This window comes from Amblyraja radiata, chromosome 3 (assembly GCF_010909765.2).
Source record: "Amblyraja radiata isolate CabotCenter1 chromosome 3, sAmbRad1.1.pri, whole genome shotgun sequence".
Taxonomy (NCBI): domain Eukaryota; kingdom Metazoa; phylum Chordata; class Chondrichthyes; order Rajiformes; family Rajidae; genus Amblyraja; species Amblyraja radiata.
The window spans coordinates 22,627,670-22,645,761 of record NC_045958.1 but is presented as its reverse complement, the minus strand read 5'-3'; the positions used below and the strand labels follow the sequence as shown (position 1 = coordinate 22,645,761).

Here is an 18,092-nt window from a genome sequence, read left to right as displayed (position 1 = left end):
TAAATATAAGGCAGATACAAAAAGATGGTCAGACAGCTTCTCGGGTGGAAAAGTGATGGTTCGGGTCGTGACCTTTCTTCAAACCCGAAACGTTACCTAATCCTTTTCTCCAGAGATGCTGTCTGACCCGCTGAATTATTCCAGCTTTTTGGGCCTTTAAACGAGCATCTGCAGTTCCTTCCTCCGCATTTCATCTAAATGGATAGAGTTAGTGGGTGGGAAGTACACCTTGGTGCACACTAGATGGTGCTGGCTGTGCACCGTCTGCTCCAAGGCAGCCTCTCCCCGGGAGTCCCGCTCTCCCATTGGCTCCTGGACACCATAGAAACCGGATCTCTCCGCGTCACAATGAGTCGCGTTCGCCGACCGGACCCCGTGCTTTCCGCGGCGTCCGCCCTTATTGGCTACGCGGCCTGTCAATCAGGCAGCGGTCCAACTTCCGTCGCTCTGCCTCTCGCGCGGCAATTCACTCACTTGCTCGCTCGCACCCGTCCGCTCGCTCCCTTCCTTCTCAACGGCTCAAGACAAGTGTCCCGGGCACGACTGCCGCTGCCGCTGCCGCCGCCGCCGCGAAGGGAAAGGCGGTCAACACACCTGCCCAGTTACAGCCGAGACTTACAGACTGCCGAGAGACGGAGAGAAAGGCCATCCCGGAAATAAAAATGAACGTGCGGTGACCTCCCCCGGCGGAAGGGAGGCTAGAGGCGGTCAAACTCGAGGAAAAAGTTGCGGCAAGTGCGGCGGGAGGCAGCGAGGCGCCGGCCTGGGCCGAGAGCGGAGGGAAGGGACGAGCGATAGAGTGAGCGAGCGGCCGTTGGGCTGAGGGATCGCGCGGGCGGGCAGGCAGCAGGCGCTCGCTCCAGGGCCGGGCCGAGCCGATCGCCCGGACCCGACCCGACCAGCATGGACTTCAAGACGGCCGTGTTCAACGCGGCCCGCGACGGCAAGCTGCGGCTGCTGCAGAAGCTGCTGACCGCCAAGAGCCGCGACGAGGTGTCGGTGCTGGCGGCCGAGAAGACCAACGGCGCCACGGCGCTGCTGATGGCGGCCCGCTACGGCCACCTGGACGTGGTGGTCTACTTGCTGGAGGAGTGCGGAGCGGACGTGGAACTCGGCGGCTCCGTCAACTTCGACGGCGAGACGATCGAGGGGGCGCCGCCGCTGTGGGCCGCCTCGGCCGCCGGCCACCTGTCTGTGGTGAGGTCGCTGTTGGAGCACGGCGCGTCCGTCAACAACACCACCCTGACCAACTCGACGCCGCTGCGGGCCGCCTGCTTCGACGGCCACCTGGACATCGTCAAGCATCTGATCGAGCACCGCGCCGACATGGAGGTAGCCAACAGGCACGGCCACACTTGCCTGATGATCTCCTGCTACAAGGGCCACCGAGACATCGCCAAGTACTTGCTGGAGAAGGGGGCCGATGTCAATCGCAAGAGCGTCAAAGGTACTGATGCGACGGAGGCCCCATGGCCTCCCTTCCTCTTCCCCTGGCCCCCTCTTCCTACTCCCACGACCCCTGCCCCTTCCTCCTCCACTGGCCCCCTCTTCCTACTCCCCTGCCCCTTGCTCCTCCTCTGCCCCTTCCTCTTCTTCCCCATCCTCCTCCCCTGGCCCTCCGTTTCCTCTTCTTCCTCCTCCCCTAGCCCCCATCTTCCCCCTTCAGCTGGCCCCTCTCTGCCCCTTCCTCCTCCCCCGCCTCTATCTCTCTCTCTCTCTCTCTCTCCCCCTCCCCGACTCTCTCCCATCCTTTGTGTCGCGGACCCACGGTTGTTCGAGCAGATCTGTGCCTGTTTTTAACCTCTTTCTCCAAACGTGGTGGTGACAGCGTCATAAAGTGGGACTTTCCGCTTGTGGACTTTAATAAAAAATAAAAATAACTTACAAATTTGCTTTTCTCACCCTGCGAGAAAATGTTTCCAAAACTTGTAACAGAATCACATTTTAGTGATTTCACTAAATTGTCGGTTATGTAATATTGGTTATTTCAATTCCAAATTAGGTTTTGTTTTACACAGTCTTCCTGTGAACGTTTTTATACTTCGTGAGGTTTAAGAACGTGAGTGCTGTCGTTTAATCATTTTTACTTGAGATTACATAGTCACTTTTTTAAAACCAGAGATTAATTTCAAGAGCAGGCCATTATAACATTTGAATATCCTTGAGTGAAAGTTATAAATAGGGTTTGCTGAAAACTCATTTGCTGGGAAAGAATCAACATTGAACATGTATGTGTGGATAAACATCTGAGGCATTGATTTGCATTTGTGATAAATTGTACATTATGACTTAAATTTGTTCTAAAGTCTACAATGTGCAATGATCAATCTCAAGAGTAGGAATGCCCCAGTTTAGATTGTACTCAGTTGTGGCATTTCATTTGATATCAACAGTACAATTGATATACAGCGCCCTCCATAATGTTTGGGACAAAGACCCATCATGTATTTATTTGCCTCTGTACTCCACAATTTAAGATTTGTAATAGAAAAAATCACATGTGGCCAAAGTGCACATTGTCAGATTTTATTAAAGGGTATTTTTATACATTTGGGTTTCCCCATGTAGAAATTACAGCTGTGTTTATACATCGTCCCCCCATTTCAGGGCACCATAATGTTTGGACACATGGCTTCACAAGTGTTTGTAATTGCTCAGGTGTGTTTAAATGCCTCTTTAATGCAGGTGTAAGAGAGCTAGTCTTTCCTCCAGAGCACCTAGTCTTTCCTCCAGTCTTATCAACATAAGCTGTTTATCAAGCCATTATGAGACTGAGAAACAAGAATAAAACTTAGAGACATCAGTCAAACCTTAAACATACCAAAATCAACTGTTTGGACCATCATTAAGAAGAAAGAGAGCACTGGTGAGCTTACTAATCACAAAGGCCAAGGACCTCCACAGCTGATGACGGAAGAATTCTCTCTATAATAAAGAAAAATCCCCAAGCACCTGTCCGACACATCAGAAACACTCTTCGGGAGTCAGGTGTGGATTTGTCAATGGCTACTGAGCGCAGAAGACTTCATGAACAGAAATACAGAGGCTGCACTGCAAGATGCAAACCACTGGATTTTCTTGCATATGGTGTGCACAGTCTAAAGTTGTAGGACAACTTGTTCTATTTGATTGTGCACGCCGGGTTGATTGCATTTGTCGAAACAGGACTGACCACATGAAGGTTGCAATCTTCCACCCCAAACCACCGGATGGCCACAAAAATAGGATGGCCAGGTTACAGTTTGCCAAGAATTACTTAAAAGAGCAATCACAGTTCTGGAAAAAGGCCTTGTGGAGAGATGAGACAAAGATTAACTTATAGCAGAGTGATGGCAAGAGCAAAGTATGGAGGAGAGAAGGAACTGCACAAGATCCAAAGCATACCACCTCATCTGTAAAACATGGTGGTGGGGGTGTTATGGCCTGGGCACGTATGGCTGCTGAAGGTACTGGCCCGCTTACCTTCATTGATGATACAACTGCTGATGGTAGTAGAATAATGAATTCTGAAGTGTATAGACACATCCTATCTGCTCAAGTTCAAACAAATGCCACAAAACTCATTGGGCAGCGGTTCATTCTACAGCAAGACAATGATCCCAAACATACTGCTAAAGCAACAAAGGAGTTTTTCAAAACTAAAAAATGGCCAATTCTTGAGTGGCCAAGTCAATCACCCGATCTGAACCCAATTGAGCATGCCTTTTACATGCTAAAGAGAAAACTGAAGGGGACTAGCCCACAAAGCAAGCATAAGCTAAAGATGGCTGCAATACAGGCCTGGCCGAGCATCACCAGAGAAGACACCCAGCAACTGGTGATGTCCATAAATCGCAGACGTCAAGCAGTCATTGCATGTAAAGGAAATGCAACAAAATACTAAACATGACTACTTTCATTTACATGACATTGCTATGTCCCAAACATTATGGGTGCCCTGAAATGTATAAGCACTGCTGTAATTTCTACATGGTGAAACCAAAATGTATAAAAATGGCCTTTATTAAAATCTGACAATGTGCACTTTAACCAAATGTGATTTTTTTTTCTATTACAAATCTCAAAGTGTGGATTACAGAGGCAAATCAATAAATGACGGGTCTTTGTCCCAAACATTATGGAGGGCACTGTTGGTAGATATGGGTATCTGAATACTGTGTGTGTGTTTGGTGCAGCATATGTTTCCTTCCTGCTCCAGATCTATGGAAGCAATTGAAGCAAATATAAATACATCTTTTTCCAGTTGAAAGGTAATTTGAATTAAATGATCAGCCATGATCATATTGAATGGCGGTGCAGGCTCGAAGGGCCGAATGGCCTACTCCTGCACCTATTTTCTATGTTTCTATGTAAATCAATCTCTTTTTTGTTTGTAATAAAGCAAAACTTATACTGTCATTGGAAAATTCACAAAGTTATTGAAAATACTTTGGTTATTTACATGACAGCTTAATATGAAGAAATCTTTTTATCAGAAGGAATGACTAATCTCCAGGGCTTTATATAAAATACCTTTTTGTGTTTGCTCTCCCCAGCAGTTACAGGGAAACGTGCAAACCCAATACAGACAATGGGGAAGGTCAGGATAGAACTTTGAACTTTAGTCACTGGAGCTATGAGGGTAGCTTTGTGAGTTTTGAGATCATGAGTGCTTTTGTTTAATAAATTTTGCTTAAGATTATTTAAAGTCGAAGTAGCTCCAGTGACTCTCATAGCTCAACTAATTGTCACTGGTGTGCTTTGTCTGCTCAGAAGTAGGGTTGAGACAGTCAGGTGTTTAACTGTCATATGTACTGACAATGGAATAATGTTCTTGCATTGCAGGCATGTAAATATAAAACACATAGATGATAATAAACAAAGTTAATAAATAAATAACCCCAATAAAATTAGCATTCACTAAATCTGAAATTTAGGAGAAAATATTTGGTGTTGCATCTGGCCGAAAGATAGATGGCTGTAGTTGTTAGAAGGTATCACTGTAGCTGTCACCACTGTCAATGGCTACTTTATTGAGCATTCCTTGTTGAACTATCTACATCGGGTCTGGATCCACTAATGAATAGTCAAAATGATAATTCACATCAAATGAAGTGTCCTTTTTTGGGCTAGTGGTGAAATTGGACCGTAGACTAGTGCTTAATAGGTGTTGCTAAGATTAGTTAAGGGACTGGATAACCAAGGCCAAAGGATTTGCTTCCCAAATTCCCGACATCTGCTTGATGCGACAGGACTCTGGTGGGACACAAAATGCCGAAATAACTCAGCAGGTCAAGCAGCATCTCTGGAGAACATGGATAAGTGGTGTTTTGGTTCAGGACCCTTCTTCAGACTGCTTTGGGATTCTTTTGCATGGATTAATGAACTACAACAGCCGTTTCAAGGGCAAAGGTCCCCATTTAATTTTTTACCTATTTCAGTTTACCCAATTACTCGGTCAACCATCAGCGCACCGTCGTAATTTGTAGGACGACAGGCCCTTGAGGACGCAATGACCTTGAATTTTTCCTTTTAAGACAATTTATCCTGATGTAGCAATTTATTGTAGTATCTTTATTGTTTGTTGGTTCTGCGTGCTGTCTAATAGAATGTGTACTTGACAAACCACCACACTTAACAAATGTTTGCTACCAGTTCCCAAATGAATTAAAAATTCATTAATTCATGGTAGTGCAATTTGGATTTGTCATAAACTGACGCATCCCAAAAATAACTTTTAAATGTTTTCTCTTAGATTTTGGCGTTGGATTTTTTGGGGTTGGTTATACTTTCTTAACAGCTTGCATTTATTATAGTTTGGTGTTCCAGGTGTTATCAGATTTTATTTGGCGTTGATCAATGTAAAAGAAATTGGGTAGGATGATATTTACAATCTCTAAGGAGGTTGGAAGAGAATTAGAGCTCAGAACTTTTACTGCTGAAAGCACTGCTGCCAATACTTTTTACAAAGACAAATATTTAAATGTTTGGAGACAATTGGACGTGCCCTCCCTGCATTATAGAAAGCATTTTGGAGATGGGCCTAATGAAGCAATGGAGGTATTTCAGAAAAATATAGACAGACCTTTTTAAAATCAGAAGGTACTTGCAATTGAGTAAATTCATCTGAACTGGCTGTGCCAGCAGTGTGTTGGTTTATGCATTACGGAGGGTGATCCAGGAATTGTTGGGATAATGTAATCCCTATATTTCGATGGATATTCTGGGACTAGTCCTTGAACAGTTAGCAACTTCATTGTTTGGTGAAGGTGTATATAGTGGTAGAGACAAATTAAATACTATTTTGGAGTAATTATTCCAACTATTCAAGTTCCAATTTCTCAATGCTAGGGTATAAATTTTCTGGGAGATCTGCAAATTATCTAATAATATTGCAAGCTACTCAAATTATATACGTTTATAATTTAATATGTATACAAATTGTTTTTATATTACATTTTAAGTTAAGGTAATTACACTTGGTATTCATCTTGTGTAAGAAGACGATGAAGTAGACAATATAATGTATGCATGTAACTATATTGCCCAAATTGCATATTTGGTATTTTCTTTCCTAATTTTTGAAATCATTGATTCAGTGGAAAATACCCTTTTAACCATATAACAATTACAGCACGGAAACAGGCCATCTCGGCCCTACAAGTCCGTGCCGAACAACTTTTTTCCCATAGTCCCACCTGCCTGCACTCATACCATAACCCTCCATTCCCTTCTCATCCATATGCCTATCCAATTTATTTTTAAATGATACCAACGAACCTGCCGCCACCACTTCCACTGGAAGCTCATTCCACACCGCTACCACTCTCTGAGTAAAGAAGTTCCCCCTCATGTTACCCCTAAACTTCTGTCCCTTAATTCTGAAGTCATGTCCTCTTGTTTGAATCTTCCCTATTCTCAAAGGGAAAAGCTTGATCACGTCAACTCTGTCTATCCCTCTCATCATTTTAAAGACCTCTATCAAGTCCCCCCTTAACCTTCTGCGCTCCAGAGAATAAAGACCTAACTTATTCAACCTATCTCTAATTTAGTTGTTGAAACCCAGGTAACATTCTAGTAAATCTCCTCTGTACTCTCTCTATTTTGTTGACATCCTTCCTATAATTGGGCGACCAAAATTGTACACCATACTCCAGATTTGGTCTCACCAATGCCTTGTACAATTTTAACATTACATCCCAGCTTCTATACTCAATGCTCTGATTTATAAAGGCTAGCATACCAAAAGCTTTCTTTACCACCCTATCTATATGAGATTCCACCTTCAAGGAACTATGCACGGTTATTCCCAGATCCCTCTGTTCAACTGTATTCTTCAATTCCCTACCATTTATCATGTACGTCCTATTTTGATTTGTCCTGCCAAGGTGTAACACCTCACATTTATCAGCATTAAACTCCATCTGCCATCTTTCAGCCCATTTTTCCAAATGGCCTAAATCACTCTGTAGACTTTGGAAGTCCTCTTCATTATCCACAACACCCCCTATCTTGGTATCATCTGCAAACTTACTAATCCAATTTACCACCCCTTCATCCAGATCATTGATGTACATGACAAACAACAAAGGACCCAACACAGATCCCTGAGGCACCCCACTAGTCACCTGCCTCCAACCCGACAAACAGCCATCCACCATTACCCTCTGGCTTCTCCCATTCAGCCACTGCTGAATCCATCTTGCTATTCCTGCATTTATACCCAACAGTTTAACCTTCTTAACCAACCTTCCATGAGGAACCTTGTCAAAGGCCTTACTAAAGTCCATATAGACAACATCCACTGCTTTACCCTCGTCAATTTCCCTAGTAACCTCTTCAAAAAATTCAAGAAGATTAGTCAAACATGACCTTCCAGGCACAAATCCATGTTGACTGTTCCTAATCAGACCCTGTTTATGCAGATGCTTATATATATTATCTCTAAGTATCTTTTCCATTAATTTTTATCATTGAGATCTGAGTTTAACATTCTTTCTTCAATAAAAGTTGCAATTTTGCAATCTGCTTCTTGATAGGCTTGGATCTGCAATAATTCAGGTGAATGAAATAATATTCTGTACGTTTACTTATCTGGTTCAGTAAGAAACATTAACGTGCGATTCTATAAATATAACTGATAAAAATTTAATATAAAGCCGCGGCCCCTTCCCCATAGAATTTGGGAAGTTTACAGTATTATTAGATACTTTGCAGATCTTCCTGAAAAAATTACAATTTATTCCTTGGCATTGAGTGGAAGTTAGTGGTTGGAATAATGTGCAAGTGCTTGAAAACCATGAGAACTGCATAGGAAGAAAGATAAATGGATAAACTGTATGTTGCCTCCTATCAGAATAATAAATCGGGGAAGGTAGTGCATCCATGGATAACAAGGGAAATCAAGGATAGTATCAAAACAAAAGATGAAGCGTACAAATTAGCCAGAAAAAGCAGCCTGCCAGAGGACTGGGATAAATTCAGAGTCTAGCAGAGGAGGACAAAGGGCTTAATTAGGAAAGGGAAAATAGATTATGAAAGGAAACTGGCAGGGAACATAAACTGACTGCAAAAGTTTTAATAGATATGTGAAGAGAAAGAGATTAGTTAAAACAAATGTAGGTCCCTTGCAGTCAGAAACAGGTGAATTGATCATGGGGAACAAGGACATGGCAGACGAATTGAATAACTAGTTTGGTTCCGTCTTCACTAAGGAAGACATAAATAATCTGCCGGAAATAGCAGGAGACCGCGGGTCAAATGAGATGGAGGAACTGAGTGAAATCCAGGTTAGCCGGAAGTGGTGTTAGGACAAATTGAATGGATTAAAAGCCTTAAGGAAGTAGCCCCGGAAATAGTGGATGCATTAGTAATCATTTTTCAAAACTCCTTAGATTCTGGAGTAGTTCCTGAGGATTGGAGGGTTGCTAATGTAACCCCACTTTTTAAAAAGGGAAGAAAAGAGAAAACGGGGTATTACAGACCAGTTAGTCTAACATCGGTAGTGGGGGCTGAATGGGAGATGCCAGAGAGTAATGGTGGATGGCTGTTTGTCAGGTTGGAGGCCAGTGACTAGTGGGGTGCCACAGGGATCTGTGTTGGGTCCACTGGTGTTTGTCATGTACATCAATGATCTGGATGATGGTGTGGTAAATTGGATTAGTAAGTATGCAGATGATACTAAGATAGGTGGTGTTGTGGATAATGAAGTAGATTTTCAAAGTCTACAGAGAGATTTATGCCAGTTGGAAGAGTGGGCTGAAAGATGGCAGATGGAATTTAATGCTGATAAATGTGAGGTGCTACATCTTGGCAGGACAAATCAAAATAGGACATACATGGTAAATGGTAGGGAATTGAAGAATGCAGGTGAACAGAGGGATCTGGGAATAACTGCACAGTTCCCTGAAGGTGGAATCTCATGTAGATTGGGTGGTAAAGAAAGCTTTTGGTGTGCTGCCCTTTATAAATCAGAGCATTGAGTATAGAAGTTGGGATGTAATGTTAAAATTGTACAAGGCATTGGTGAGGCCAATTCTGGAGTATGGTGTACTATTTTGGTCGCCTAATTTTAGGAAGGATGTCAACAAAATAGAGAGAGTACAGAGGAGATTTACTAGAATGTTGCCTGGGTTTCAGCAACTAAGTTACAGAGAAAGGTTGAACAAGTTAGGTCTGTATTCTTTGGAGCGCAGAAGGTTAAGGGGGGACTTGATAGAGGTCTTTAAAATGATAGGAGGGATAGACAGAGTTGACGTGGATAAGCTTTTCCCACTGAGAGTAGGGAAGTTTCAAACAAGAGGACATGACTTGAGAATTAAGGGACAGAAGTTTAGGGGTAACATGAGGGGGAACTTCTTTACTCAGAGAGTGGTAGCTGTGTGGAATGAGCTTCCAGTGAAGGTGGCGGAGGCAGGTTCGATTTTATCATTTAAAAATAAATTGGATAGTTATATGGACGGGAATGGAATGGAGGGTTATGGTCTGAGTGCAGGTAGATGGGACTAGGGGAGAATACGTGTTCGGCACGGACTAGAAGGGCCGAGATGGCCTGTTTCCGTGCTGTAATTGTTATATGGTTATATGGTGGCCGATTAGGAAAAGGGGAGATGCAACGAGACCTGGGTGTCATGGTACATCAGTCATTGAAGGTAGGCATGCAGGTGCAGCAGGCAGTGAAGAAAGCGAATGGCATGTTGGCATTCGTAGCAAAAGGATTTGAGTATAGGAGCAGGGAGATTCTACTGTAGTTGTACAGGGTCTTGGTGAGACCACACCTGGAGTATTGCGTACAGTTTTGATCTCCAAATCTGAGGAAATACATTCTTGCCATAGAGGGAGTACAGAGAAGGTTCACCAGACTGATTACTGAGATGTCAGGACTTTCATATGAAGAAAGACTGGATAGACTCGGCTTGTACTCGCTAGAATTTAGAAGATTGAGGGGGGATCTTATAGAAACTTACAAAATTCTTAAGGGGTTGGACAGGCTAGATGCAGGAAGATTGTTCCCGATGTTGGGGAAGTCCAGGACAAGGGGTCACAGTTTAAGGATAAAGGGGAAATCCCTTAGGACCGAGATGAGAAAAACATTTTTCACACAGAGAGTGGTGAATCTCTGGAACTCCCTGCCACAGAAGGTAGTTGAGGCCAGTTCATTGGCTATATTTAAGAGGGAGTTAGATGTGGCCCTTGTGGCTGAAGGGATCAGGGGGTATGGAGAGAGGGCAGGTACAGGATACTGAGTTGGATGATCAGCCATGATCATATTGAATGGCGGTGTAGGCTCGAGGGGCCGAACGGCCTACTCCTGCACCTATTTTCAATGTTTCTATCAAGCCTCAACCATCGCCACTCCATCAATACTGTCATCTGCCTGGCAGACCTTTTACTTACCCAAACAACATCTCTATTTTTTTTCCTCTCCCCAACTTTTACAAATCAAAGCCCCAGCCATGACAATGGACATGACAATTTTATCTCCTTCACTGTGAATTTCTATTTCAAATTCATTTGGACAGTTTCTGACATCTCTCCCTTTTCTGGGACGGTAACAAAATTAAAACTATTTACTGATATTTCTGGTGAACACACAGACTGTCACAATTTTCTCCCACCCTGTTACTCGTAAGGATGCTGTCCTTTTTTCTCAGTATCTCCGTCTCCACATCTGTTCTCAAGATGAGACTTGGCTTTCTCTTTCGGGATATCTGAAATGGTCTCCTTGTTGGGAAACGTGGTTTTCCCTTCACTGTAGTTGATGGAGCCCTCGCCCACACTTCCTCAATTTCCTGTATGCGCATATTTCCACACATCCCTGGACAGAGATAGTTCCCTTATTCTATGCCTTTCACCCTACCAACCTTTGCATCCAGCGCATTATTTTTTGTCACCATGGAATCCCACCAGCAGTCACATCTTCCCCTCCCCATTCTCTGCGTTCGCAAAGTGCACCCAATCCTGTGATCCTTGGTTCATTTAGCCCTACTTGCCCACCTCGGTCCCTTGGCACTTTCACATGGAACTGGAGTTCACTGTAAATGTGCTCTCTTCTTTACCCTTCTTGTGTCTTTTCCTACTAACCAATACAACGATCTCCCAAATCGACCCTTCTCCCTCCTCTACATGGATCCATCTACCCATGTCTTCTCCTTTGGTTCCACTTATTTACCAGTCAACCCCGTCCTCTCCTCTTTCTGTAATCTCTTGTACTAGCTGTCTTTCCTCTACTATGTCCTGATGCAAGATCTTGACCAAAAACAGACTGTTCTTTTGGCTCAGTCTGAAGGGCACTGACCTGAAGTGTCATCTATCCATGTTCTCCAGGGATGCTGCCTGACCTGCTGAATTACTCAAGCATTTTTTAAATGTAAACGGGCATCGGCAGTTCCTTGTTTATGTATATTTTTGGTTCCACAGATGGTGCTAGAACTGCCACCTGGGTGGAAGAATGAGTTGTACACACATAGAATCTTATAGATTTTGTTTTACTGAACCCAAAAGTTTTCGCTTGTTTTATCAATATGAAAACAACGGCATAATTAAAATATCACTTTTTTTTAGCACTAGACCAAGTGCAGACCCGTTGGGAGGGAGGTAGAGAGAGGGGGTAGAGAGAGAGAGGGGGGGGGTAGAGAGAGAGAGGGGGAGGGAGGGGGTGGGAGAGGGGGTAGAGAGAGGGAGTGTAGACGTGGCAACTACCCTCGCACATCGTCGCAAGGCTCACCGCTGCGGTCTGGATGTCTCCTTCACCAGCGTGGTCTCGATGCGTCGCTGGTAGTAGCCCGGGTTGGAAAAAGTTGATTTAAATACGTCCCTCCCCCTGATGTCACAGGAGCTGGTGGCCGCCCACCACCCTTTGTGACTTCACTCGAAGCGGGTTGAAGGTTTGCCGTTTGAAAACCTGGTTTTGACTATTTTTAAAATACTCACTTGTGAAATATAGCGTGAAATGTGAAGTGAAGCAGTTTATTTTGTCAAGGTTAATGTGATTAATAATCTGTTAAATTTTCTGCGCTATCGTGCTGTTTTGACGAAGTTAGAAAGACATATACACCCACACGCATGCATACAAGATGAGACTTTTATAGGTATAGAGATGTTTTTTTTAAAGCAGAATCTAGAGAGTTTGACTTCATGTTTCTTTTCTTTTTTAATAAAGGAAATACAGCGTTGCATGACTGTGCTGAATCTGGGAGCCTGGAGATCATGAAGATGCTGCTTAAATATGGAGCCAAAATGGAGAAGGATGGTTACGGAATGACTCCATTGCTTTCTGCCAGTGTTACTGGTCATACCAACATTGTGGACTTCCTAACTCAACACCCACAAACGAGTAAAATTGAACGTATTGATGCTCTGGAGCTCCTAGGAGCTACATTTGTGGACAAGAAGAGAGATTTGTTAGGAGCAATGAAATATTGGAAGAAAGCTATGGACATGCGATACAGTGATGGGGCTAATATACTTGCTAAACCTGAGCCCCAGCAGTTAATAATGGCTTATGATTATGCCAAAGAAGTAATCTCTGGAGAGGAGTTGGAAGCATTGATTGCTGATCCAGATGAGATGAGGATGCAGGCACTACTAATCAGAGAGAGAATACTGGGTCCTTCACATCCGGATACATCTTACTACATAAGATATAGAGGTGCTGTATATGCTGATTCTGGTAATTTTGAAAGGTGCATCAACTTGTGGAAGTATGCATTGGATATGCAACAGAATAATCTGGATCCACTGAGTCCAATGACAGCAAGCAGTTTGCTTTCTTTCGCTGAACTTTTTTCGTTTATGCTGCAAGACCCTACAAAAGGAGTCTTGGGAACTTCTGTTTCTTTCGGTGATTTAATGGGAATATTGAGCAAAAGTGTCTTTGAAATAGACAGAGCTATGAAGCAGGAACAAGCACCATCTGACTTGACGCAATTGAGCAAAGCCCTGTCAATAATCTTGCATCTAATTTGTTTACTAGAGAAGGTGAAATGCAGCTCTGAACAAGAGCATCTCAAGCGGCAAACCATCTACAGATTTCTAAAACTGAACTCTCGAGGAAAGACTGGGTTTTCCCCCCTTCATCTGGCAGTTGATAAAGATACCACTTCTGTGGGTCGTTATCCCGTTTGTAAATTTCCATCTCTGCAGGTCACTGCAATGTTACTGGAGTGTGGAGCGGATCTCAACGCAAGAGATTTTGAAAACAACAGTCCATTGCACATTGCAGCACATAACAATCACCCAGAAATCATGAATCTTCTAATTAAAGCGGGTGCACACTTCGACACCACAAACTCCCAAAAACAAACGGCCTGTGATTTGCTGAATGAGAGGGAAATGGGGAAAAACTTGATTCAGCCGATCAACCATACAAGTTTGCAATGCCTTGCTGCCCGTGCCATAGTAAAACACCAATTAGTGTATGAAGGACAGATTCCAGAAAAACTGGAGTCTTTCATTTTGCTTCACAGATGATTCGAACATTTTTTTTGAATGTCTGTAAATATGGGAAGAAATTGGTCATGTGCTTTAGTACATCTCTATGCTAAAGGATGTTGAATAGATTCAGCAGCTTTTAGTCAATTTTGACCGCATGTTGTTTTTGCTGCCTTGGTCACCTTGCTCACAGTTAATGCACTGTGGTAATGCATGTGTGTAAAGTATATCGTATCTGTTCACCAGTATTTTAATGGATGTCTGAAGATGTATGCTGCTTTGTTTTTGGTTAAAATTGGGATTGATAGTTTGCATTTCTAACAACCTATGAACTTGATTTTGTTCCAGTATTTATTAGTGGAATTGTATTTTACAGCTGTCTTTATAACCTTTTGTGCTGATTGGTGTTAATGCAATATCCAGTTTCTTAAAACAAAATCAGCTTTGTCATTTTTTTTGACCCAACACATTGGACCATAATTTGTTCTGCTGCTTTAACATCAGCAATACCTTAAGTGCTTTTAAGTTTCCAGTAGAGTGGCTTGGAGAAAAGACTGCTCTGTTAACTCATCACTATGCAGATCCTGGAACTTGATTGGAATGTTGGGTATATTTCTCGTCCTCTGAGTGTTCATTTAGTTTAAAGACTTTTTTCAAACTGCATAAGGCATTTCAAATAGTTTGCCGTTGGAAGTACCTATGGGCTTTTTGCATAAAAATAGGGCTGCACCCTTGAAGTTGCTGCATTTGACTTTTTGTCTATTACTGAGGGGGTAATAGCTACTTTGGTGCACATGTTACTGAAACCCTATCTTTTTCAATAGCTTTTTGCATCAGACTTAAAATTTATTTTCTTTAGTGTGAAGTTAGCCTGCTTCCCAAGGGGTCTTTATAATTGCTGTCTATTTCATCCGAAATTTGTATCTGATAAACAATATCCACATTACTGTTGAACAGGAAGGGTGACATTTTTGAAAGTTGTTGGATTCAGATAATCGCTGTAATTCTGCACTTTACCAGTAGAAATGAGAATTAATGGCAGTTTGGCCATGTATGTCTTAAATAAAGCATTCACAATAAAATGCCAAAGTGCACTTGCCTATGCTAGTGTCAAATTGTTGTGTAGTCAACTGATATTTGGGATGGAAAGATATAAAGAGTTGCTGTTTGATTTAGTACTTACAGCACCGTTTACCCTATAAAATAGATTTTGTGAATGCAACTGGAATTCAGTTGCTCGTGCTGACTAACTTCAATACGGGGGGGGGGGGGGAATTATGTACATTTCGATTTGAGTAGAAAATTTACTGTTCTCAGACGAGTGATGTAAATTGGCAACAGTTTTTTTTTTTGCGTTAACTGTTTATTTATTTCAAAGCTTTGAGGTTTCCACGAAGCTTCCCTAAATTTTCCCCGAGGCAACAGGTAGAGTCTTCACTTATTTCAATGTTGTGCTGAAATCCATTTTCTGCAATTCAAACTTTATTGATAAATATCAAGGCATCCACTTTATTTCCTTGCATATTCTACTTTGGTTTAATCTGTCTACCATATAATTTCCATTGGTCACTGCCCTAAACAATTTTTCGCCATGCTTTGCATTTGATATGTGGTGACTTCTTATTGAATTTTCCCAGCATCATGATTACCATTTGCTTGGATTAGCTCCTAGCATTAGTAACCATCAATCGCCTGTTGGAAGCCAATAATGACTGAAGATAGTCGATTTGTCTGAGATCTTCAAGGTAAAATAGACTGTCATTGTCAAGACTCTTATCAGTTCTGTTCGCCGTTATGGAGTATATAGTACTGTATTATGCCCAGATTACAATTCACTGTATTTTCAATTTTTGTTAAAATCAACCTTTTTAGAAGATTTCAGCATGTCCTTGATGAACTCTATTGTCATGTTTAATTTCCTTGCCATATTTTTGCTCTGATTCCTTCAGGCTTGCAATTTCACTCGTCAAGAGCAGCATTGCTTTGGCTCTGGTCTTCTGGGCATTTGTTTGCTCTATTGCTGTTAGCAGTGCCTTGATATATCAACTCTTGGTTTAATCTCTTAATGTGAAACCAATCTTCTATGTTCTCGCATGGACAACCATTGTAAACACAATGGGATGGAAAGTTCTGAGTAAATTTTCTGGAAAGATTGTTACAATTCACTTTTTTAAATGGTGTTTCCAAAATGCAGTTTTTGCTCAATTTGCAATTAAATCTGTATGGTGAGGGCTATTTGGTTGTCTATTTAAATCTTGTGAAAATAACTTTGGTGTAAGGTGTTGGTGCATACAAACATGCTACATTTTCTCTTGTACAATGTGGCGGTTCACTGAACTTTGCTGTGTTTTGATATATAAACTTGCTCTATTACCTTCAAGCAAGTATTTTGGAGACTGAGGGTTTTGGAACTGGTTTGATTTATGATGTATGAAAGGTTAATTTTCAGCTCAAATGATTAATTTTCAAAGTCTTCCATCTTTGTTCCAATAATATGGCTCATAGTGGTGTTAAGTCCTCAGCTTGACATTTCCTTTTTGCCTTAATGTAGATCATATCCTAACCAACATTTATCCACTCAACTAATGTCATTAAAATAGTGCCGTACCTATGTGATTTGCTTCTTTGTGCAGACAATGATGCTTTCAAATTGTGACCACAGAAAAAATTTATCTTCAATAGTGTGCTTTGGAATATCGTAGGAATGGGAAGGATAATAAGTTGGGGTGTTGACTGCATTAAGATGGTGTCATTGAAATTTGTTTTGTTAGATGCGATGGAAGCATTGAGTAGCTTTTGGTTGTGAAGGTTTGTCATGATCTTCCCAGAAGCTGAGTTCAGGTTGGAGAATCTTCAGTTTTCAGCCAGACTACTTTTAACCAAGCTTGCCAGTCTGGGAGCAACCATTTGTTGAGTTATCTCCATCTTTCGGGTCAGAGCTGCTGTTTATCACCGACATAAGCTGAAAGATTTTCAGCCGAAAGACACAAGCCGATAGATTTTCAGAACCAAACTAATCCTCAAAAAATTGAAAGGCCCGGTGAGGTTTATCAATATTTGCAGATTGATAATTAAGGCAGATGCAGTGTTGACCTTGATGACATTGGGCATTCTTTCCATCAAGCATCTGGTGAATATTCATTGTATTGTGGTCCATGCCATGTTTACATTCTAGCGATCCATGTGTAATCCAGGATGTCAGATATTGTGACTGCCCTTCCATGATATATTCAATGTTTAACGGGAAAATGAGAGATAAAAGCAAAAAATATCAGATGCCTGGAAGTATGAATTAGTGGGAATAGTCAGATCAGACAGTTTACATTTCAGTTGATGACCTCTCTTCAGAACTGGAAGTGACAAACTGCTGTTTTAAATTGGGAAGAAAAATTAGTCTTGTTGAGGGTGGCCATTGGCTTTTCCAGATCAGCTGTGAATGACCAGCCTCATTAGATCAGCAAATGGCCACCCTCGATCAAGCAAGTGATGTATCCTGTTAATATTGAGGGTGGCCATTCACAGCTGATCTGGAAAAGCTGTAAACAAGGAGACTGAGGTACAGTGAAAAGCATATTTGTTGTGTGCTATCCAGTAAGTGAAAAGACAACATGATTACAGTCATGTTATCTACAGTGTACAGATACAGGACAATGGGTGTACCGTTTAGTGTGATTGAAATCCTATTAAAGACAGTTTGAAGGTCTCTAATGGGGGAGCTAGCAGGTCGGGACTGCTCTCTGGAGGTAGGTTCAGTTGCCTGATAACAGTGGGGAAGAAACTCTCTCTGAATCTGGAGGTTTGCGTTTTCAAACTTCTGTACCCCCTACTTGATGGGTGAGGGGAGAAGAGGGAGTGACCAGGGTGAGACTGGACCTTGATTATGATGGTGGCCTTGCCAAGGCAGCGTGAAGTGTAATTGCATCAGTGTTCTGGGCCAAGGAAAGAGCGTTCATGTCGCGGCCCTGTTTCAACCAATCTTTCCACCACCACGCACAAGAAGCACAAGAAGCGCAAGACAGACACCATTGTGCAGATGCCGAGAAGTGTGTTCAGCTCTGGCGATCTCACTTCTATACTCGTCCCCATCAGTGATACGTCCCACAACAGTGGTGTCGTCGGCGAACTTGATGATGGAGTTCGCACTATGTCCAGCTACGCAATTGTGAGTACAGCAGGGGGCT

The 18,092-nt window shown here is 42.4% G+C and overlaps 1 protein-coding gene across 1 annotated transcript; it reads left to right on the top strand.

Moving 5' to 3' along the window:
• The first annotated feature begins 450 nt into the window (after nt 1-450).
• On the top strand, nt 451-16,531 carry fem1c (fem-1 homolog C). The gene is made up of 2 exons (XM_033017454.1): nt 451-1,447; nt 12,641-16,531. The coding sequence occupies exons 1-2, from the start codon at nt 904-906 to the stop codon at nt 13,948-13,950; spliced, it is 1,854 nt and encodes a 617-aa protein (XP_032873345.1). The 5' UTR covers nt 451-903; the 3' UTR covers nt 13,951-16,531.
• The last annotated feature ends 1,561 nt before the right edge of the window (nt 16,532-18,092 follow it).

Excerpts from the sequence above, each read along its gene's own strand:
- fem1c (XM_033017454.1), top strand. The coding sequence starts at position 904 with ATGGACTTCAAGACGGCCGTGTTCAACGCGGCCCGCGACGGCAAGCTG. Across the intron at positions 1,448-12,640 it reads CAATCGCAAGAGCGTCAAAG|GAAATACAGCGTTGCATGAC; the intron begins GTACTGATGCGA and ends TTTTTAATAAAG.